The 23,253-nt window shown below is 45.5% G+C and overlaps 1 protein-coding gene across 1 annotated transcript in view; it reads right to left on the bottom strand.

The window, feature by feature from the left end:
* Window positions 1-8,166: 8,166 nt before the first annotated feature.
* Window positions 8,167-23,253, bottom strand: part of LOC139396940 (protein unc-80 homolog) — a gene marked incomplete at its 5' end in the record, with an annotated part of 64,143 nt that continues 49,056 nt past the window's right edge. Inside the window, 9 exons of the mRNA XM_071143871.1 lie at window positions 8,167-8,838; window positions 12,001-12,206; window positions 12,435-12,455; window positions 12,801-12,912; window positions 14,022-14,103; window positions 15,031-15,084; window positions 16,471-16,615; window positions 18,661-18,852; window positions 21,383-21,548. Of these exons, the coding sequence (XP_070999972.1) occupies window positions 8,302-8,838; window positions 12,001-12,206; window positions 12,435-12,455; window positions 12,801-12,912; window positions 14,022-14,103; window positions 15,031-15,084; window positions 16,471-16,615; window positions 18,661-18,852; window positions 21,383-21,548 (1,515 nt within the window). The remainder of the gene's footprint in view (window positions 8,839-12,000; window positions 12,207-12,434; window positions 12,456-12,800; window positions 12,913-14,021; window positions 14,104-15,030; window positions 15,085-16,470; window positions 16,616-18,660; window positions 18,853-21,382; window positions 21,549-23,253) is intronic.

Here is a 23,253-nt window from a genome sequence, read left to right as displayed (position 1 = left end):
AGTTGAACTGAGATAACAGTCATACTGCATTGTATATTCAGCTTTATGGTTTTAATAAAAATATTGTCTTCTACCATATTCCTACAGCTACGGTTCCTCAGGCTACCACACATTTTCTGTTGGTCCAGTATGATGTTGTGAGGGTATATGGAGACAGTAGGTTGAGGTAAACCCACTATGATGGTATATGGAGACAGTAGTTTGAGGTATACCCACTATGATGGTATATAGAGACAGCAGGTTGAGGTTGACCCATTATGATGGTATATGGAGATAGTAGGTTGAGGTATACCCACTATGAGGGTATGTGGAGATAGTAGGTTGAGGTATACCCACTATGAGGGTATATGGAGACAGTAGGTTAAGGTAAACCCACTATGATGGTATATGGAGACAGTAGGTTGAGGTAAACCCACTATGATGGTATATGGAGACAGTAGTTTGAGGTATACCCACTATGACGGTATATAGAGACAGCAGGTTGAGGTTGACCCATTATGATGGTATATGGAGATAGTAGGTTGAGGTATACCCACTATTAGGGTATATGGAGACAGTAGGTTGAGGTAAACCCACTATGAGGGTATATGGAGATAGTAGGTTGAGGTAAACCCACTATGATGGCATATGGAGACAGTAGTTTGAGGTATACCCACTATGATGGTATATAGAGACAGCAGGTTGAGGTTGACCCATTATGATGGTATATGGAGATAGTAGGTTGAGGTATACCCACTATGAGGGTATATGGAGACAGTAGTTTGAGGTATACCCACTATGATGGTATATAGAGACAGCAGGTTGAGGTTGACCCATTATGATGGTATATGGAGATAGTAGGTTGAGGTAAACCCACTATGATGGTATATGGAGACAGTAGTTTGAGGTATACCCACTATGATGGTATATAGAGACAGCAGGTTGAGGTTGACCCATTATGATGGTATATGGAGATAGTAGGTTGAGGTATACCCACTATGAGGGTATATGGAGACAGTAGGTTGAGGTAAACCCACTATGAGGGTATATGGAGATAGTAGGTTGAGGTAAACCCACTATGATGGCATATGGAGACAGTAGTTTGAGGTATACCCACTATGATGGTATATAGAGACAGCAGGTTGAGGTTGACCCATTATGATGGTATATGGAGATAGTAGGTTGAGGTATACCCACTATGAGGGTATATGGAGACAGTAGGTTGAGGTAAACCCACTATGATGGTATATAGAGACAGCAGGTTGAGGTTGACCCATTATGATGGTATATGGAGATAGTAGGTTGAGGTATACCCACTATGAGGGTATATGGAGACAGTAGGTTGAGGTAAACCCACTATGATGGTATATAGAGACAGCAGGTTGAGGTTGACCCATTATGATGGTATATGGAGATAGTAGGTTGAGGTATACCCACTATGAGGGTATATGGAGACAGTAGGTTGAGGTAAACCCACTATGAGGGTATATGGAGACAGTAGGTTGAGGTAAACCCAATATGAGGGTATATGTAGACAGTAGGTTGAGGTAAACCCACTATGAGGGTATATGGAGATAGTAGGTTGAGGTAAACCCACTATGAGGGTATATGGAGATAGTAGGTTGAGGTAAACCCAATATGAGGGTATATGTAGACAGTAGGTTGAGGTAAACCCACTATGAGGGTATATGTAGACAGCAGGTTGAGGGCTGTTATGAAACCAGTTAGCCAGACTACTGAAAAGCCCACACTCGCTTTGTTAGGGCCCTGGGCTGTTCAACTCTTTGTTTAGGGCCCTGGGCTGTTCAACTCTTTGTTTAGGGCCCTGGGCTGTACAATTCTTTGTTTAGGGCCCTGGGCTGTTCAATTCTTTGTTTAGGGCCAAGGGCTGTTCAACTCTTTGTTTAGGGCCCTGGGCTGTTCAACTCTTTGTTAGGGCCCTGGGCTGTTCAACTCTTTGTTAGGGCCCTGGGCTGTTCAACTCTTTGTTTAGGGCCCTGGGTTGTTCAACTCTTTGTTTAGGGACCTGGGCTGTTCAACTCTGGTCCTGGAGGGCCGAAACACTTCTGGTTTTCATGCTTTCCTTCTAATCAGCGACTGTTTCAGACCTGGGACATCAGTTGCAGGAGCGGACTGGCCATCTGGCATTTCAGACAAATGCCATATGGGTTGGTCCATTTTTAGCCCAGTGAGCCTGTCTAACCTTTTTTTTCCGCAAAATGATCATTATTTGGTTAATAATGGGGGCATCAAGGCTAAAAAGAGAGTCGGTGTGCTGGTATCGAGGAAAAAAATGGTGTTACAAATGTCAGAGACAATGTCTGGTCCCAGTCCGCCCCTAACCAGGTGAGTGTAATTCATTACCAGGTGGAAACAAAAACAAGTGTTTGGGACCTCCAGGACCAGAGTTGAAGAGCCCTCTAGGGTCTACAGTATATACAGTATAACCTGATAGTGTTTGAAGAAGACGTGAGTAAGAGTTGAGAGTTAGTGGACAGGTATGGTCTGTGTACCTCAACACAGGAAGCTTATCAGATATGGTGGAAAAAATGGTCACAGTTCCAGTCTGCTTAAGGGGTGGCTCTCCCATAGGCACCAATGCATTAGCAGCTGGGTCTGGTCTGCTTAAGGGGTGGCTCTCCCATAGGCACCAATGCATTAGCAGCTGGGTCTGGTCTGCTTAGTTCACTGACTGTATATGAGCTTACCTTCTCCAGCTTCTGACCTGACCGACACTGTTGAAGTCTTTAACCAAAGAGAGCCAGGCCCTTCCTTTAATCAACTCCAAACAGGAAATTGGTTCAGAGTATCCTTTCTACTGCCATCTGTGGGTGATTGTGTGGTAGTTTTATGTGAACCACAGTAAATGCCCTCTAAACTGACATTTAGTTGGCAGTTAGTGACAGTTCAAGATATTACAAGAGGAAACAATTAGGGAGGGAAAATAAATAACATTGTATACAACAATATCCATTTATTCTTTAAATATCTCATAAATACTTTGATATAGCTATATTTTAGAATAGATTGAGAACACAGGACAAGACAATAATTTGAAATAAATATCTTAAGTATATAATAGGATATATTTCAGAGTCACACAGAGGAAAAAATACATGTCGATGGAACCATGACTGAATATGAACAACTGCTGATGTTAATATATATTTGGAGAAATAAAATATCAAAATATAATATATGTATCTAGGCCATAATGTGTCACTTCCACTTTCCACCTGAGGAGTCTGGTGGGAGGAGCTATAGGAGGGCAGGCTTCCATTCCAGCCATTACAATGAGCCTGTCTTCCTATAGCTCCTCCCACCAGCCTCCACTGCTAACCACCCCTGGGGGCCCCTGCATTTGACACACACACTTCTGAATATCTCACAGCTCCACCATACAGCATTTTATCTTTATTTAACTAGGCAAGTCAGTTAAGAACAAATTCTTATTTTCAATGACGGCCTAGGAACAGTGGGTTAACTGCCTGTTCAGGGGCAGAACAACAGATTTTTACCTTGTCAGCTTTTTCTTGTCCAACGCTCTAACCACTAGGCTACCTGCCGCCCCTAGCATGTGGACTTTGAGGTAAACTTCCTAGTTAATGGAAAGGTTATTCCCAGAGCCAGAACAACACAGATCCAGCTATCCTCCATAACATGTAAGAAATAGAACTAAACTAAACAAACTAGAAACATATTTCATTGCGACGAACATCATCAATTAACAAATTGTCCACAGAATGTTACGCACGCGTTAGCTATGAGTTGGCAATCATCTAAAAATATCATTTTCTGATTATGTTTAAAGCAATACAGTGTGCTTACCGGTACTACACATTGTAATTGACAATGAAATAGAACTCAGGTCTCCAGATTCTGGTAACTTTCCTCAAACTCCTGATATACTAGTTGGAAGAGTCAAGGAATCAGAAAGTAATAGACAAGAACTCCGGAATCCTCCAACCAAGATTTCTGGAAAACCTGGTTATTTTGGAAAAGTTCGACATTTTGCAATCCTAAATAGATCGCTCACCCAAAACAGTTCCAGTTTGAAGTAGAGCACTTCAACAGTGCATTACATGGGACAAACTGCAGAATGCAGATGACTTTGGAATGTATGGCACATTTGATGAATAAGTCTCCATGCCAACCTCCCAGAAAGCATCTTCACAAGGACAGCTCAGCAGCAGAGAGCATTGGCACTACACACACGGACAGACACTGACCGTTAGCACTGACAAGACAACACATGTCCACAGGGACACCAGAATATGTCGCCTACAGAATAATTGGCTTATACAGTATAATAGACTTTTGTACTATCCCCCGTGGGTTCTAGAATGAACTATAGTGATACTATCATTGAAATAGAATCCCCTCTAACGATATGGGCACTATAGATCTGTTAACCCCTCTAACGATATGGGCACTATAGATCTGATAACCCCTCTAACGATATGGGCACTATAGATCTGTTAACCCCTCTAACGATATGGGCACTATAGATCTGTTAACCCCTCTAACGATATGGGCACTATAGATCTGATAACCAGCCTCTGTGGGAACTACACAGCAGTACATTTAGATCACACACAGAAGCAGACAGCTATGAGACCGACTCACAGTGCAATAGTCATGTGCATTATGGCACCTATTCATATCACTACTAACGCTTCTGCACTGATGCCGTCAAACACGGGGAAATGGTAGAAGATATTCAGGAAAAGCCCAGTTCTTCCTTTCACTGAGTGTACAAACCATTAGGAACACCTGCTCTGACCAGGTGAATCCAGGTGAAAGCTATGATCCCTCATAAATCCACTTCAGTCAGTGTAAATGAAGGGGAGGAGACAGGTTAAAGAATGATTTTTAAGCCTTGAGACAATTGAGACACAGATTGTGTGTGTGTGCCATTCAGAGGGTAAATAGGCAAGACTAATGATTTAAGTGCCTTTCAAGGGGATATGGTATTAGGTGCCAGGCGTACTGGTTTGTGTCAAGAACTGCAATGTTTCTGGGTTTTTCACGCCCAACAGTTTCCCATGTGTATCAAGAATGGTACATCACCCAAAGGACATCCAGCCAACTTGACACAACTGTGGGAAGCATTGGAGTCAACATGGGCCAGCATCCCTGTGGAACGCTTTCCACAACTTTCAGTGTCCGTGCCTCGACCAATTGAAGCTGTTTTGAGGGGGGAAAGGGTGTGCAACTCAATATTAGGAAGTGGTTCCTAATGTAGTTATGAACTAAACTGTGTAAAAAGCATCCTCTTTTCACTGATCTGGTGCAAAACCAACATTAACCAGAAGATGGTAGACTGCAGCACACCCATCTCAGGTTTGGACTGTACCAAGCCCCATGGCACATAAGGGGACCTCAGTCAGGGAACAGACCATTATCAAGGAGCTGGAGGGGTCCTCCCAGTTCTCTAGTTTAAGGCAAGTTGAACAAGGAGGTATCCTGCTACAACTCAGAATCAGGGATCTTGTTGCCATAATGTTTTGAGTACTAGAAACCTTTCTTCAAGACATTGAAAACACAACGATAAAAAGCATCATTATAAACTCTCTGACATTACTGGGACATACTAATAATACCACGTTGCCCATAACCAGTTACCTATTCTTTATGCATGATGCTTTCAGTACAACAGAAGGTCACTATTACTTTGGAGGCTATTCAAAACAGAACCTGGATTTGGTTACACATAAAACAACATCCATCCACTGGGCCAAAACTGGTTGTATCAACATTGTTTCCACGTCATTTCAACCAAAATAATCACCGTGATGACGTTGAATCAACTTATTTTTACCCAACTTTTAACCGTTGAAGTGACGTATGTGCCCAGTGAGCTGTTAGTTGTGGTATGGTATGATAGTTTTACATTCATCATACTAAAACAAGACCTTTACCCTCGAAGGGGCGAAACCTAACTTTGACAAAATGTCCACTTAGTTTCCCATTGACATGAATGCACGACTAAGGGCTGGACTCAATCCGTATCGCAGAAGTTCTGTGTTGTAGCCTGTTTGACATTTAAATGCAAAGGCTTCCCGCGTTAGTGGAGACTGCATTCACAGCATGTCGGCTCAATCTGAAATTACCTTCACATTTCAAGCGTGCTACAATGCTGAACCTCAGCTATATGGAGACCCTAATTTTACTTCAGTTGATGTTAGGATTGTCTTCCAAGTATGACCTGCCCCACTTATAGCGCTTTGGACTCTGCTCATCTAACAGACTCAACCTCCATAAAGAGCCTCTTCTCATCTAAGAGACTCAACCTCCATAAAGAGCCTCTTCCCATCTAACAGACTCAACCTCCATAAAGAGCCTCTTCTCATCTAACAGACTCAACCTCCATAAAGAACCTCTTCTCATCTAACAGACTCAACCTCCATAAAGAGCCTCTTCTCATCTAACAGACTCAACCTCCATAAAGAGCCTCTTCTCATCTAAGAGACTCAACCTCCATATAGAGCCTCTTCTCATCTAAGAGACTCAACCTCCATAAAGAACCTCTTCTCATCTAACAGACTCAACCTCCATAAAGAATCTCTTCTCATCTAACAGACTCAACCTCCATAAAGAACCTCTTCTCATCTAACAGACTCAATCTCCATAAAGAACCTCTTCTCATCTAACAGACTCAACTTCCACAGGAAAATAACAACCACCCAGTGTGTCAATTGTCAATAAATTAAACCTAGAAACCCCAAGAGGATAAATATTTTATAAATAATTATGTCAATCTATCCATCTATTAATAGATAAACATTCTGGTTTTCCCCCCTTTTTTTCGCCAAAAAAAGGCAAAGGTTGAGTCATGCGTCCTCTGAAACAAACAGCCAAACCACGCTCCTTAACACCCACCCACTTAACCCGGAGGCCAGATGCACCAATGTGTCAGAGGAAACACCGTTTAACTGACTTCTAATGTCAGCCTGCAGGTGCCCGGCCCGCCACAAGGAGTCACTAGAGCACAATGAGCCAAGTAAAGCCCCCCCGGCCAAATCCTCCCCTAACCCAGACCACGCTGGGCACCGCCCTATGGGACTCCTGGTCACGGCCGGTTGTGACACAGCCTGGGATCGAACCCGGGTCTGTAGTGACACCTCACTGCGATGCAGTGCCCTAGACCGCAGTGTGGCCACCTGGGAGGCCACTAATATATTATCCTAATGACAAACATACTATGCCTCTCTGCAATACCTTGACAATTATATATATTAAATCTTTCTTTAAAATAGTCTTCAGGACTAAATATAATACATTTCATAATATTATATAATATCATAGCTAATATACATTTCATTTCTCTAGTCAACAGTTTACCCTTCAGCAGCTTCACTGTAAACAGTTCTTGGGAGGTGACAAGGTCAACCAAAAGGTAAACAGATGTCTGTTTGTAGCAGCCAATGGCTGGAAACACTCTCCCTTCTCTTTTCAATAGACCACAACAAATAGAATGTGATCTACCTAGCAACAGTAACAGTCCCACTTGATCACCTGTTGGGACTCCATGGATGAATCCACCCTGACGTGTGAAGAAGGCATGTTGATTCTGCATTTGATTTGAATACTTTGGTATGAGATGGGTTAAAATGTCAGAGGTGAGGATGTACTGTCACTGGTACTGTAGACATAGTGAAGTATGGATTTCATCTTGGAGCTCTAACAGGACAGAAGAGAGTAGAGAGAGAAGGGGAGAGAGGGGCAGGGGAGTGGGCAAGAGGAGAACACTTAACAGGTATTGGTCCTTGGCCCTGTTCTAATACTCTAAAGATGCATCTTTCCTCCCTTTTCTTGAGGTAATCACTAATCTAACGTGATTGGATAGGTGAGAGCAAGGATTCTACTGCACTGACTTCACCAGTCATTTTATGTCAGATCAGATCAAGGAAGGGAGGATGCATTTTTATTTTCAGAGTATTCCAACAGGTTCCTCATTTTTCAAGCGCCCTCTGACCTCCGTTAGCTAGAAGGGTTATCAGGCAGCTCAATGTCTAAACACAGACTCCAAAGATATAGAAGGGGACCGACATAGAGAAGCTACCCTGCCAGGGTCATAACTAGGGCCAGGAGTTTCCCCAGCCGGACCATGTGATTTAACCTAAAGGGTCAAAACTCCGGGCCCTAGTTATAGCCTACGTCTGTAGTTTAGAGCCTTGTAACTAGGGCCAGGACTTTTTCCTAGTGCGGTCACGCAAGTTCAGTCAGGGAAAAACTCCTGGCCCTAGTTATAACGTTACGTTACGAGTTTTGTTACAGAAATGTTAACAAAACGTTACTGAAACGTTACAGGGACGCTTCTCAGACGTGGGACTCATCCAGGTCCAGGTCGACTGGGGAGATGGGGAGGGGGGAGCGGCGGGGGGGCAGGGCGGGGGAGTGGTGTGGGGCCAGGGCGGGCAAGCGGCGGGGGGAGAGCAGGGGGGCGAGCAGGGGGTTCTCTGTGCCCCCATTGTCCTCTGAAATGTGGAGGAGGGTGTCTGCGTTCCTCCCCAGCAGGGCAGTCGTGTCCTCGTCCTCGGGGCTCTCGGGGGTCTGATGGGAGGACGGACCAGGATGGAAGAGGTGGGTGGGGGGAGCGGGGGGTCGGATCCCCAGGATCGGCAGAGGAGGGAGGGGAGAACAGGTGCGAGAGATGGGGAGAGGTGGAGGAGGGAGAGGAGAGCAGGAGGAGGGTGGGGTGGGGGTGGAGGCACGGGAGATGGGGATAGGTGGAGGAGGGAGAGGAGAGCAGGAGGAGGGTGGGGTGGGGGTGGAGGCGCGGGAGATGGAGGGCCGAGGAGAGAGGCTGCTGCGGAGGCCCCACTGTTCTCGTTTCTCCTTGCTCTCCATCGATAACTAGAACCAGGAAACAAGTGGGAGAAGAGTGGTATTTCAAAGACATACTTAGTCCATGCTGTTAAATATAGAGAACTCACATTCATTCCCATCTCTCTCTGTCTCTTCTGGAATGAGCGATGACTTAAATGAATAATCCTCTCAAAACCACGAATTAATATGATTTATAGGGTTAAACACTAATATGAGATCAAAACATTTTGAGTGAAGAAATGTGTAATTTTGTCGTTATAATAAAGTTGGTAGCAACATGTGAAAATTGTTGTGGAAATCTTGCACCTCAAGCCGACTAGAAAACCTATAGCGCAATGATCTCTCGCTGGGCTTTTTTACAGTCTATGCTAGGTAGCTAGCTAGCAAACGTAGCTACACACAGTAATACCAAAGTAATTGTCAGTGTGTGAAGTAGCTAGCTAGTTGAAAAAGTATATAATCTCACCATGTCCAACCCATGCATTATATTTATATGCTTTCACCTGCAGATTGTCTACCTCGAGGAGTGGAGGGTCTTAAATTGCTATGGCTACGGCCCTTTCCCATGCTTTCCCACCAGGGCAGAACAAATGCCCCCTCTCGTTGAAGCCACGGAAGTTCAAGGTACTGTTAGCAGAAAACAGGATCCCCCATTATAATGAATGGAAAAATTGCGATCTTCGTGGTCAATCTTCATGTAAATAAAAAATGGTTTAGAAGACAGTCATGGTACCAATAATTGTTTCTAATATACCAGATGTATGTGCTCTAACCGATTCTTTCAAAATCGCACATAGAAGAAGTTCTAAGGATAATTGAGTTGCTCATGGCAGCATGCCCTGTTCGACCTTCTACTGGAGTTCATCAATGAGAGTGGGCAGCACTGAGTTAACTTATCACTTCCTGGAGTAGCATGTTGTCTCCATGAGAAGCCATGTTAAAGGTCCATTGCAGACCTTTTTATCTCAATATCAAATCATTTCTGGGTAAAAATTAAGAACCTTGCTGTGAATGTTTTCAATTAAAATGGTCAAAACGTAACAAAAATAGCTTCTCAGCAAAGAGACATTTCTAGAGCAAGAATTTTGCTAGGACTGCCTGGGAGCGGTCTGAGTGGGGAGGGGAAAACTGAAAACTAGCTGTTATTGGTTTGGAACTCTTTCTTATTGTTGTCAACAGGCAGGCCAAAACTCCATCCCACCAAAACAGGAAGACATTTCAGGTGGTCTTTACAAACAGCTCTTACAGTAAAAGGGCAATAACACAATTTTCACAGTATTATTACAACCTCAGTGTGGAAATAGATATAAAACACATTTTTGAATGTACTGGGCCTCTAACCAACTTCATTTGGCTTCAATGCGCTATTGAGTCTTCACATAGAAATGAATGGTGTGACGTGATCAATGGCGGTGTCTTTTCATATACCCTTCATTATTTACCACAGACACAGGCCAGGGCGAGGAGGGAGAGGAGAAACGGGCGTTGTCTTTTCATATACCCTTCATTATTTACCACAGACACAGGCCAGGGCGAGGAGGGAGAGGAGAAACAGACACAGGCCAGGGCGAGGAGGGAGAGGAGAAACGGGCGTTGTCTTTTCATATACCCTTCATTATTTACCACAGACACAGGCCAGGGCGAGGAGGGAGAGGAGAAACAGACACAGGCCAGGGCGAGGAGGGAGAGGAGAAACGGGCGTTGTCTTTTCATATACCCTTCATTATTTACCACAGACACAGGCCAGGGCGAGGAGGGAGAGGAGAAACGGGCGTTGTCTTTTCATATACCCTTCATTATTTACCACAGAGACAGACACAGGCCAGGGCGAGGAGGGAGAGGAGAAACGGGCGTTGTCTTTTCATATACCCTTCATTATTTACCACAGACACAGGCCAGGGCGAGGAGGGAGAGGAGAAACGGGCGTTGTCTTTTCATATACCCTTCATTATTTACCACAGACACAGGCCAGGGCGAGGAGGGAGAGGAGAAACGGGCGTTGTCTTTTCATATACCCTTCATTATTTACCACAGAGACAGACACAGGCCAGGGTGAGGAGGGAGAGGAGAAACGGGTGTTGTCTTTTCATATACCCTTCATTATTTACCACAGAGACAGAAACAGGCCAGGAGGGAGAGGAGAAACGGGCGTTGTCTTTTCATAAACCCTTCATTATTTACCACAGAGACAGAAACAGGCCAGGGCGAGGAGGGAGAGGAGAAACGGGCGTTGTCTTTTCATATACCCTTCATTATTTAGCACAGAGACAGACACAGGCCAGGAGGGAGAGGAGAAACGGGCGTTGTCTTTTCATAAACCCTTCATTATTTACCACAGACACAGGCCAGGGTGAGGAGGGAGAGGAGAAACAGACACAGGCCAGGGCGTGGAGGGAGAGGAGAAACGGGCGTTATCTTTTCATATGCCCTTCATTATTTAGCACAGAGACAGACACAGGCCAGGAGGGAGAGGAGAAACGGGCGTTGTCTTTTCATATACCCTTCATTATTTACCACAGACACAGGCCAGGGTGAGGAGGGAGAGGAGAAACGGGCGTTATCTTTTCATATGCCCTTCATTATTTAGCACAGAGACAGAAACAGGCCAGGGCGAGGAGAGAGAGGAGAAAAGGAAGTTGTCTTTTCATATACCCTTCATTATTTAGCACAGAGACAGAAACAGGCCAGGGCGAGGAGAGAGAGGAGAAAAGGAAGTTGCGTGATGGTAGGTGAAGAAGAAACTGAGTTGAATAATTTCTTCCACTATTTAGTTTCAAGTCTATTGGCTGATTTGGCGATATGGAGTGCAGCTAGTTGTTTTAAAAACGTTATGAAATCTGATATTCCTTATCCCCAGTGACGAGAACCTTATCGTGATGACGCATTACAACATGATTTCCTGATTTCAAATCAAATTAAATACAATTTACCAGACAAACCACATAGAAGTTAAATAATCAACTAGTTATTTTACCCACTTATAGAGCACCACAATGAGAGGAGTTTCATGAGTTTCATGTCTGGAGTGGATTATCACTTTATGGCTAATTTAACCCTAAGAAAGTTCAAAATGCAAGCTATGCAAAATGGCCGTTCTGCGTACCTTCTTACCAAGTAAACATGATACAAACTACAGAAACCTGTGAGAATCAACAATGTCATAAAATATCCTTACTCCCCCAGTCGTACCTGTTTCTTGGCAGGGCTGTGGAGGTCAGCTTTGACGGTGGCCGAGGATGAGGCCCCAGGGGCAGCAGGGGGAGCGATCGGAGGGGCCGGGCTGGACTTCCTGCCCTCTGGGTGCGCATTGGCGCCACCGGGGTCGGGGGACTTTGCCTGAGCCTGCTGGCCCTCTGTGAAGGTGACCACCCTTTTCTGGTCCCATCCGTGGGTTGCTGAGGAGACATCACAGTCATCACATACACAGTCCATCACAGCGCCACCTTGGGGACTAGCGGACACATGACCACTACCAGGGGTGAGGGAGAGGAGTGGAGGGGGCGGGAGCGGGAGCGAGGGGGGGATGCAAGACAGACATGCAGAGCAACGTATCAGGTGAGATGTTTCAGAGAGAGGGCGTTGTTACGTTGCAAGAGGAGAGGGGGGAAGTATAGGTGTCTCACCTTCGCAGTCCAATAAAGTTTCTTTATTTCGATTCGAAACAAAGGCATAAACAGAACACAGAATGAACAGAGTCAGTTATTGGGGTCGGAGGTGACAGGGGATAAAGACACATTGGAACAGAGACAACAGTTGTGAATGAGGAGGATCGGTACATGTCAGTTCAAGTCAACACAGTTGGAGGAGTCAGATTGTCAGAGATGCGTTCATGAGCAAATACTGAGTATTAATAGTTAATATCCCAAGGTCTGAATGTGAACTGCAGTGTGCTTGATCTGAAGTGTAGGGCAAGTTTGCTATTGTTACACAATCTCTCTCACACAACAGACACACACACACACACACACAACAGACACACACACAGTTACCCAGAGGTTTGTTCTTGGGCTGGATGCTCCTGCGGGTGGCGGAGAGTCGGGCTCCAGAGCGACCTGGTCCTCGCGCCTCACTCTTCGGAAGAGACAGCAGGGGGCGTCGCAACTGCATTGAAATATCAATCAACCCAATCCACATATCATTTCCACTGTGAATGTCATTGGGGATAGCCTCTTCATCATTATCCACAATTAGGGACATCGTTTTCCCTGACCATGTGACAAGACCAGGGCTGCGTTCAGTACGCAGAAAATGTAGTGGAACATTCAATGAAGCGGAAACAGTGCTGTACTGAACGACCTGGGAAACGGGGAGGGGTTGTGTGTTCAAAATGCACTGCTGCCCTTTAAATACTTCACTCATTGCTTCAGCCGCACCCCGATACACCCCACCACAACCCGATACACCCCACCACAACCCGATACACCCCACCGCATCCCGATACAACCCGCCGCACCCCGATACACCCCACCGCACCCCGATACCCCCCACCACAACCCGATACACCCCACCACACCCCGATACACCCCACCACACCCCGATACACCCCACCACAACCCGATACACCCCGCCGCATCCCGATACAACCCGCCGCACCCCGATACACCCCACCGCATCCCGATACACCCCACCGCATCCCGATACACCCCACCGCACCCCGATACACCCCACCGCATCCCGATACACCCCACCGCACCCCGATACACCCCACTGCACCCCGATACACCCCACCGAACCCCGATACACCCGCCGCACCCCGATACACCCACCGCACCTCGATACACCCACCGCACCCCGATACACCCCGCCACATCCCGCCGCACCCCGCCACATCCCGCCGCACCCCGATACACCCCGCCACATCGTGACACCCCGCCGCACCCCACCACATCCCGCCGCACCCCGCCACACCCCGCCACATCCCGCCGCACCCCGCCACATCCCGCCGCACCCCGATACACCCCGCCACATCGTGACACCCCGCCGCACCCCGCCACCCCGCAGCACCCCGATACAACCCGCCGCACACACCAAATGAGAAAAAAAAACTTAGAAACCAGGGTTAATTGAAGTTAGTCAATCTGGGTGGTAAACTGAAATTCACATTCAATAATTGAGAACAATGCATTTAAAAAAACAAAGATTTTCTCAATAAACTTAAAAGGAGCTATTTATTTAAACATTCTCAGTTCCACCTTTAAGACTACTCTCACCTGTCTCAGTCCTCTATTGCGTCCCAACGGAGGTTGGTTCAAGAGGTTCTGCTGACCTGGTTCACTCTGCACACTGGCCACCCTACACAACCCAACCAGACAGACAGACAGACAGAGAGACACAGAGACAGACAGACAAACATGCAGAGACAGCGAGACAGACAGACAAAGAGACAGACATGCAGACATGCAGAGACCAGAGACAGACAGATAGACATGCAGAGACAGACAGACAAAACCAATCAGTACAACACAGAGGTAGTGCTTCTCCTAATGAACTCTCTCTCTCTCTTTCACTGAGACACATAGGAGAGTCAAGAGGCCGTGTGTCTGTCCACTGCTCCTACCATTCTTCCCATTACTCTCCACACTCACCCAATCACTCCACTCCACGGCACACCACACCCACACCCACCAATCAAGGACACCCAATCACAGCACAAGAATACACCAAAACACAAAGGGGGTTATGAGGTCTGGAGTGATCTGTGTTCTTATGTAGACAGCTCGTACCATATTACCAGTGCACTGAACTAGAACATGAACCTATCTGGTAATGTTAGACTTGTTGATAAGATAAAGGATGGATTGCCACTCCAGCACCCCATGCCCCACAGATTGGTATCCTGGAGAGGACGTCCAATTTGAACAGTGAAAAGCCTGAAACAGTATGAAGACCATGATGGCACCGATGGACTGAGCTTGCTGAGACACATTACCACTGACTCCCAGCGTCCTCACACCGCCCAGGGACTTAAAGTGTTAGAGACAACAGCGGATGACTTGAGATGGGTGGGTGGATCAGTGTGGAAGCTACGAGGGGGAACAAGAGACTACGTTACATTAGACCTATACGAAGAGGAAGGGTGATAGACCAACGGCGGTTTTGATTGGATGAGATAATGAGTGAGGAAAACAAAGAAGTCAGAGGAGGCCGAGCCTCCCCCAAACTGCACACAGAGACGCAGAGAGACGCAACACACAGGGGGGCTGTGACGTGACACTGTACCTAGACAGGTTACCCTCTTCCAGTCCTTGAGACTCATCTAGCACATTGGGTTCACTGCAGAGGAGGGGGCAGGAAGGGGAAAAGGGGTTTAGGGAGGGAGGAGAGCATGCTGCCCAATGTCCAAGGCCCCTCTTCGGATGGGTCTCCTATAGCACGGTAGCTGGATCAACTTGTCAGGAACTTTCCATTGATCTAGGGCCCTGCTTGAATACTCTAAATACGCATCCTTCCTCTCTTACTTGAAGAAATCCTTGGCAGGAAGGGTGTGTTTTTAAAGTATTCAACCAAAATCAAATCAAATCTTATTTGTGACATGCGCCAAATACAACAAGTGTAGACCTTACAGTGAGATGCTTACTTACAAGCCCTTAACCAACAATGCAGTTTTAAGAAAAATAACTTTAAAAAAGTACGGAATAAAAGTAACAAATCATTTAAAATAACAATAGCGAGGCTATATAGAGGGGATACCGGTACAGAGTCAATGTGCGGGGGCACCGGTTAGTCGAGGTAATTGAGGTAATATGTACATGTAGAGTTATTAAAGTGACTATGCATAGATAATAACACAGCCAATCTCTCTGCTAAAACTACTATGACTTGTAGCATTCCTCACTTCCTGTCTGTTCATCTAGCAATCTGGTTCTCCAGAAAAGGGTACACAAATAAACAGAAATAAACAGCTTGAAACAACACAAATAGTATGACTATGATTGTGGCTTCTGAAGTGACAGTGTTTTACATGTACTGAATGTGGTGATGTGTGGACAGTCATAGTACAATCTAGTGTTGAGGAGTGAGGTGATGTGTGGACAGTCATAGTGTAATCCAGTGTTGAGGAGTGAGGTGATGTGTGGACAGTCATAGTGTAATCTAGTGTTGAGGAGTGAGGTGATGTGTGGACAGTCATAGTGTAATCTAGTGTTGAGGAGTGAGGTGATGTGTGGACAGTCATAGTGTAATCCAGTGTTGAGGAGTGAGGTGATGTGTGGACAGTCATAGTGTAATCTAGTGAGGAGTGAGGTGATGTGTGGACAGTCATAGTGTAATCCAGTGTTGAGGAGTGAGGTGATGTGTGGACAGTCATAGTGTAATCTAGTGTTGAGGAGTGAGGTGATGTGTGGACAGTCATAGTGTAATCTAGTGTTGAGGAGTGAGGTGATGTGTGGACAGTCATAGTGTAATCCAGTGTTGAGGAGTGAGGTGATGTGTGGACAGTCATAGTGTGTGTGTGTGTAGGGGTAGGGTTTTGTGTGTGTAGGGGTGTGTGTGTGCGTAGGGGTGTGTGTGTGTAGGGGTGTGTGGGTGTGTGTGTGTGTAGGGGTGTGTGTGTGTGTGTAGGGGTGTATGTGTGTGTGTGTGTGTGTGTGTAGGGGTGTGTGTGTGTGTAGGGGTGTGTGTGTGTAGGGTTGTGTATGTGTGTGTGTGTGTGTGTGTTACCTGTGGCTGGGCAGCATGGTGCTGCGGGTGCTGGGTTCAGGCTGGGCGCTGCCCGTGGCGTGACTAGAGAAGCGTCGCTGAGTGATGAGCCTGGGCAGGAAGACCTCATGTTCACTCACCACACTGGGAATACTGATAGAGTCATCTAGAGGAGAGAGAGGAGGGGAGGGAGAGACAGAGAGAGAGGTAGGGGAGGAGGTAGGGCCAGAGAGAGAGAGGGAGGAAAGGAGGTCAGGACAGAGAAAGAGGGAGGAAAGGAGGTAGAGATAGTGAGAGAGGGAGGAAAGGAGGTAGAGATAGTGAGAGAGGGAGAGGAAAGGAGGTCAGGACAGAGAGGAGGAGAGGAAAGGAGGTAGGGACAGAGAGAGAGGAAGGGGAAAGGAGGTAGGGATAGTGAGAGAGGGAGGAAAGGAGGTAGGGACAGAGAGAGGGGGAGGAAAGGAGGTCAGGACAGAGAGAGAGGGAGGAAAGGAGGTCAGGACAGAGAGAGAGGGAGGGGAGGAGGTAGGGACAGAGAGAGAGGGAGGAAAGAAGGTAGGGACAGAGGGAGGGGAGGAGGTAGGGACAGAGAGAGAGGGAGGAAAGGAGGTAGGGACAGAGAGAGAGGGAGGAAAGAAGGTAGGGACAGAGAGAGAGGGAGGAAAGGAGGTAGGGACAGAGAGAGAGGGAGGAAAGGAGGTCAGGACAGAGAGAGAGGGAGGAAAGGAGGTAAGGACAGAGAGAGAGGGAGGGGAAAGGAGGTAGGGACAGAGAGAGAGTGAGGAAAGGGGGCGATCAAAAGACCAGTGTGGGGTGGGGGGAGTGGGGGTTGAAAATGACATGCAGGCAAACCCAAACATGCAACCAGACACCATTCAGAGTGAAAGAGGGAGAAAGAGAGAAAGAGAGGGAGAGAAAAACAGACAATATGAAAGCGGAGATACAATTCATTCAAGGCCCAGTGCAGTCAAAAACGTGACTTTTCTTTGGTTTATATACACCGAACTAAAATATAAACGCAACATGTAAAGTGTTGGTCCCATGTTTCATGTAGATGAAATAAAAGATCCCAGAAATGTTCCATACGCAAAAAAAGCTAATTTCTCTCAAATTTGTTTACATCCCTGTTAGTGAACATTTCTCCTTTGCCAAGATAATCCACCCACCTGACAGGTGTGGCATATCAAGAAGCTGATTAAACAGCATGGGCATTACACAGGTGCACCTTGTGCTGGAGACCACTCTAAAATGTGCAGTTTTGTCACACAACACAATGCCACAGATGTCTCAAGTTTTGAGGGTGGGGGCTGGCATGCAGACTGCAGGAATGTCGACCAGAGCTGTTGCCAGAGAATTGAATGTTAATTTATCTACCATAAGCCTGGCTAGTGATAGTAGTAGGAGGGATATCTGACTCAGTGATAGAGTGATAGTGGTAGTGATAGTAGTAGGAGGGGTGTCTGACTCAGTGATAGTAGTAGGAGTGGTGTCTGACTCAGTGATAGTAGTAGGAGTGGTGTCTGACTCAGTGATAGTAGTAGGAGTGGTGTCTGACTCAGTGATAGTAGTAGGAGGTGTCTGACTCAGTGATAGTAGTAGGAGGGGTGTCTGACTCAGTGATAGTAGTAGGAGTGGTGTCTGACTCAGTGATAGTAGTAGGAGTGGTGTCTGACTCAGTGATAGTAGTAGGAGTGGTGTCTGACTCAGTGATAGTAGTAGGAGTGGTGTCTGACTCAGTGATAGTAGTAGGAGGGGTGTCTGACTCAGTGATAGTAGTAGGAGGGGTGTCTGACTCAGTGATAGTAGTAGGAGGGGTGTCTGACTCAGTGATAGAGTGATAGTGGTAGTGATAGTAGTAGTAGTAGTGATAGTTGTAGTGATAGTAATAGTGATAGTAGTAGGTAGGAGGGGTATCTGACTCAGTGATAGAGTGATAGTAGTAGTGATAGTAGTAGGAGGGTTGTCTGACTCAGTGATAGAGTGATAGTGGTAGTGATAGTAGTAGGAGGGGTGTCTGACTCAGTGATAGAGTGATAGTGGTAGTGATAGTAGTAGGAGGGGTATCTGACTCAGTGATAGAGTGATAGTAGTAGGTAGGAGGGGTGTCTGACTCAGTGATAGAGTGATAGTGGTAGTGATAGTAGTAGGAGGGGTGTCTGACTCAGTGATAGAGTGATAGTGGTAGTGATAGTAGTAGGAGGGGTGTCTGACTCTCTTCCTGCTCCTGTTCGTCATCCTCGTCGGTGCGGCTTAGCGTGTCCTGAGAGGGCTGGCGTGACGGCTGGCTCTCCTGCTCCCACACCGTGCCCGTGCCCGTGTTGGACCGGGACATGGTGGCCAGCGACAGGCGGTAGGCAGAGGTGGACGTGCCCACTGTGCTGATGGACGTCTTGCCCTGGTACGCTGTGGGCAGGAGGGGGCATGAACAGACATCTCTTATCATAACCTGTCATTTAATAACGAAAGGTTAACATGGCATTTGGGTAGTGTACTAATGGGTAGTGCGCTAACGGGTAGTGCAATAACGTGTAGTGAACTAATGGGTAGTCCACTAATGGGTAGTGTATTAATGGGTAGTAACTAATGGGTAGTGTATTAATGGGTAGTGTATTAATGGGTAGTAACTAATGGGTAGTGTGCTAATGGGTAGTGTATTAATGGGTAGTAACTAATGGGTAGTCCACTAATGGGTAGTGTATTAATGGGTAGTAACTAATGGGTAGTCCACTAATGGGTAGTGTATTAATGGGTAATAACTAATGGGTAGTGTATTAATGGGTAATAACTAATGGGTATTGTACTAATGGGTAGTAACTAATGGGTAGTGTGCTAATGGGTAGTGTATTAATGGGTAGTAACTAATGGGTAGTGCACTAATGGGTAGTGTATTAATGGGTAGTAACTAATGGGTAGTCCACTAATGGGTAGTGTATTAATGGGTAGTAACTAATGGGTAGTCCACTAATGGGTAGTATATTAATGGGTAGTAACTAATGGGTATTGTACTAATGGGTAGTAACTAATGGGTAGTGTGCTAATGAGTAGTGTACTAATGGGTAGTAACTAATGGGTAGTGTACTAATGGGTCGTGTACGAATGGGTAGTAACTAATGGGTAGTAACTAATGGGTAGTAACTAATGGGTAGTGCACTAATGGGTAGTGTACTAAGGGGTAGTGTACTAATGGGTAGTGTACTACTGTGTAGTAACTCATGGGTAGTAACAAATGGGTAGTGTCCTAATGGGTAGTGAACTAATGGGTAGTGTACTAATGGGTAGTGAACTAATGGGTAGTAACTAATGGGTAGTGTACTAATGGGTAGTAACTAATGGGTAGTAACTAATGGGTAGTAACTAATGGGTAGTGAACGAATGGGTAGTGTACTAATGGGTAGTAACTAATGGGTAGTGTGATAATGGGTAGTCTACTAATGGGTAGTGTACTAATGGGTAGTGTATTAATGGGTAGTGTATTAATGGGTAGTGTACTAATGGGTAGTCCACTAATGGGTAGTGTACTAATGGGTAGTGTATTAATGGGTAGTCCACTAATGGGTAGTGTACTAATGGGTAGTGTATTAATGGGTAGTGTATTAATGGGTAGTCCACTAATGGGTAGTGTATTAATGGGTAGTGTATTAATGGGTAGTCCACTAATGGGTACTGTACTAATGGGTAGTCCACTAATGGGTAGTGTACTAATGGGTAGTGTATTAATGGGTAGTGTATTAATGGGTAGTCCACTAATGGGTACTGTACTAATGGGTAGTCCACTAATGGGTAGTCCACTAATGGGTAGTCCACTAATGGGTAGTCCACTAATGGGTAGTCCACTAATGGGTAGTGTACTAATGGGTAGTGTATTAATGGGTAGTGTATTAATGGGTAGTCCACTAATGGGTAGTGTACTAATGGGTAGTGTATTAATGGGTAGTGTATTAATGGGTAGTGTATTAATGGGTAGTGTACTAATGGGTAGTGTATTAATGGGTAGTGTATTAATGGGTAGTCCACTAATGGGTACTGTACTAATGGGTAGTCCACTAATGGGTAGTGTACTAATGGGTAGTGTATTAATGGGTAGTGTATTAATGGGTAGTGTATTAATGGGTAGTGTATTAATGGGTAGTCCACTAATGGGTAGTGTATTAATGGGTAGTGTATTAATGGGTAGTGTATTAATGGATAGTGTATTAATGGGTAGTGTATTAATGGGTAGTGTATTAATGGGTAGTCCACTAATGGGTACTGTACTAATGGGTAGTGTATTAATGGGTAGTGTATTAATGGGTAGTCCACTAATGGGTACTGTACTAATGGGTAGTCCACTAATGGGTAGTGTATTAATGGGTAGTCCACTAATGGGTAGTGTATTAATGGGTAGTGTATTAATGGGTAGTCCACTAATGGGTAGTGTATTAATGGGTAGTGTATTAATGGGTAGTCCACTAATGGGTACTGTACTAATGGGTAGTCCACTAATGGGTAGTGTATTAATGGGTAGTCCACTAATGGGTAGTGTACTAATGGGTAGTGTATTAATGGGTAGTGTATTAATGGGTAGTCCACTAATGGGTAGTCCACTAATGGGTAGTGTATTAATGGGTAGTGTATTAATGGGTAGTCCACTAATGGGTAGTCCACTAATGGGTAGTGTACTAATGGGTAGTGTACTAATGGGTAGTGTACTAATGGGTAGTCCACTAATGGGTAGTGTACTAATGGGTAGTGTATTAATGGGTAGTCCACTAATGGGTAGTGTACTAATGGGTAGTGTACTAATGGGTAGTCCACTAATGGGTAGTGTATTAATGGGTAGTGTATTAATGGGTAGTCCACTAATGGGTAGTGTACTAATGGGTAGTGCACTAAAAAGTAGTATACTAACGGCTACTCTACTAATAACTAGTATACTAATCAGTGGGTTACCAACCTGAGCCACTGTGCACGGCCTCCTTGAGGATCTTCAGCTCGTTGTTGAACTCTGCGAACAGGGAGCTCTTGCAGAGGGGGCGGGGGATGAAGCGACGCTCCAGCTGGTCAGCGATGTGGTGGCGGGCCGTGATCTCCTCCTGGGAGTCAGCTGGCTGGGTCAGGAGCTGGGAGGGGTTAAAGAGGAAGGGATGAAGGGAACGGGAGAAGAAGAGAGCACGAAAAGCGAGAGAGCAAGAGAGAGAGAGACAAGGCAAGAAGGGCATTCTATGCCATCAAAGGGAACATAAAATTCAACATACTAATTAGGATCTGACTAAAAATACTTGAATCAGTTATAGAACCCAATGAATGCCCTTTATGGTTGTGAGGTCTGGTGTCCGCTCACCAACCAAGAATTCACAAAATGGGACTAACACCAAATTGAGACTCTGCATGCAGAATTCTGCAAAAATATCCTCCGTGTACAACATAGAACACCAAATAATGCATGCAGAGCAGAATTAGGCCGATACCCACTAATTATCAAAATCCAGAAAAGAGCCGTTAAATTCTACAACCACCTAAAAGGAAGCGATTCCCAAACCTTCCATAACAAAGCCATCACCTACAGAGAGATGAACTTGGAGAAGAGTCCCCTAAACAAGCTGGTCCTGGGGCTCTGTTCACAAACACAAACAGACCCCACATAGCCCCAGGACAGCAACACAATTAGACCCAACCAAAAATAATTAACCAAAAAACAGAGCAAACTAGAATGCTATTTGGCCCTAAACAGAGAGTACACAGTGGCAGAATACCTGACCACTGTGACTGACTCAAACTTAAGGAAATCTTTGACTATGTACAGACTTAGTGAGCATAGCCTTGCTATTGAGAAAGAACGCTGTAGACAGACCTGGCTCTCAAGAGAAGACAGGCACACTGCCCACAAAATGAGGTGGAAACTGAGCTGCACTTCCTAACCTATTGCCCAATGTATGACCATATTAGAGACACATATTTCCCTCAAGATTATACAGATCCACAAAGAATTTGAAAACAAACCCGATTTTGATAAACTCCCATATCTACTGGGTGAAATACCACAGTGTGACATCACAGCAGCAAGACATGTGACCTGTTGCCACGAGAAAAGGTCAACCAGTGAAGAACAAACACCAATGTAAATACAACCCATATTTATGTTTATTTATTTTCCCTTGTGTACTTTAACCATTTGTACATCATTACAACACTGTATATAGACATAATATGACATTTGTAATGTCTTTATTGTTTTGGAACTTCTGTGAGTGTAATGTTTACTGTTCATTTTATTGTTTATTTCACTTTTGTATATTTATCTACCTCACTTGCTTTGGCAATGTTAACATATGTTTCCCATGCCAATAAAGCCACTTGAATTGAGAGAGAGAGTGAGTGAGTGAGTGAGTGAGTGAGTGAGAGAGTGAGTGAGTGAGTGAGTGAGTGAGTGAGTGAGTGAGTGAGTGAGTGAGTGAGTGAGAGAGAGAGAGAGAGAGAGGGAGATAGAGAGAGAGAGGGAGGAAGATAGAGAGAGAGAAAGTTAGACAGAGAGAGAGAGAGGGAGAGAGGGAGGGAGAGAGAGGGAGAGAAAGAGAGAAAGAGAGAGAAAGGGAGATAGAGAGAGAGAGAGGGAGGAAGAGGGAGGGAGATAGAGAGAGAGAAAGTTAGACAGAGAGAGAGAGGGAGGGAGAGAGAGAGAGAGAGAGAGAGAGAGAGAGAGAGAGAGATAGAGAGAGAGGAAGATAGAGAGAGAGAAAGTTAGACAGAGAGAGAGAGGGAGGGAGGGAGAGGGAGATAGTTAGACAGAGAGAGAGGGAGAGAGAGAGAGAGAGAGAGCGGGAGGGA

Source organism: Oncorhynchus clarkii, unplaced genomic scaffold (assembly GCF_045791955.1).
Source record: "Oncorhynchus clarkii lewisi isolate Uvic-CL-2024 unplaced genomic scaffold, UVic_Ocla_1.0 unplaced_contig_3545_pilon_pilon, whole genome shotgun sequence".
NCBI classification, from domain to species: domain Eukaryota; kingdom Metazoa; phylum Chordata; class Actinopteri; order Salmoniformes; family Salmonidae; genus Oncorhynchus; species Oncorhynchus clarkii.
This window is presented reverse-complemented; position numbering and strand designations above follow the sequence as displayed.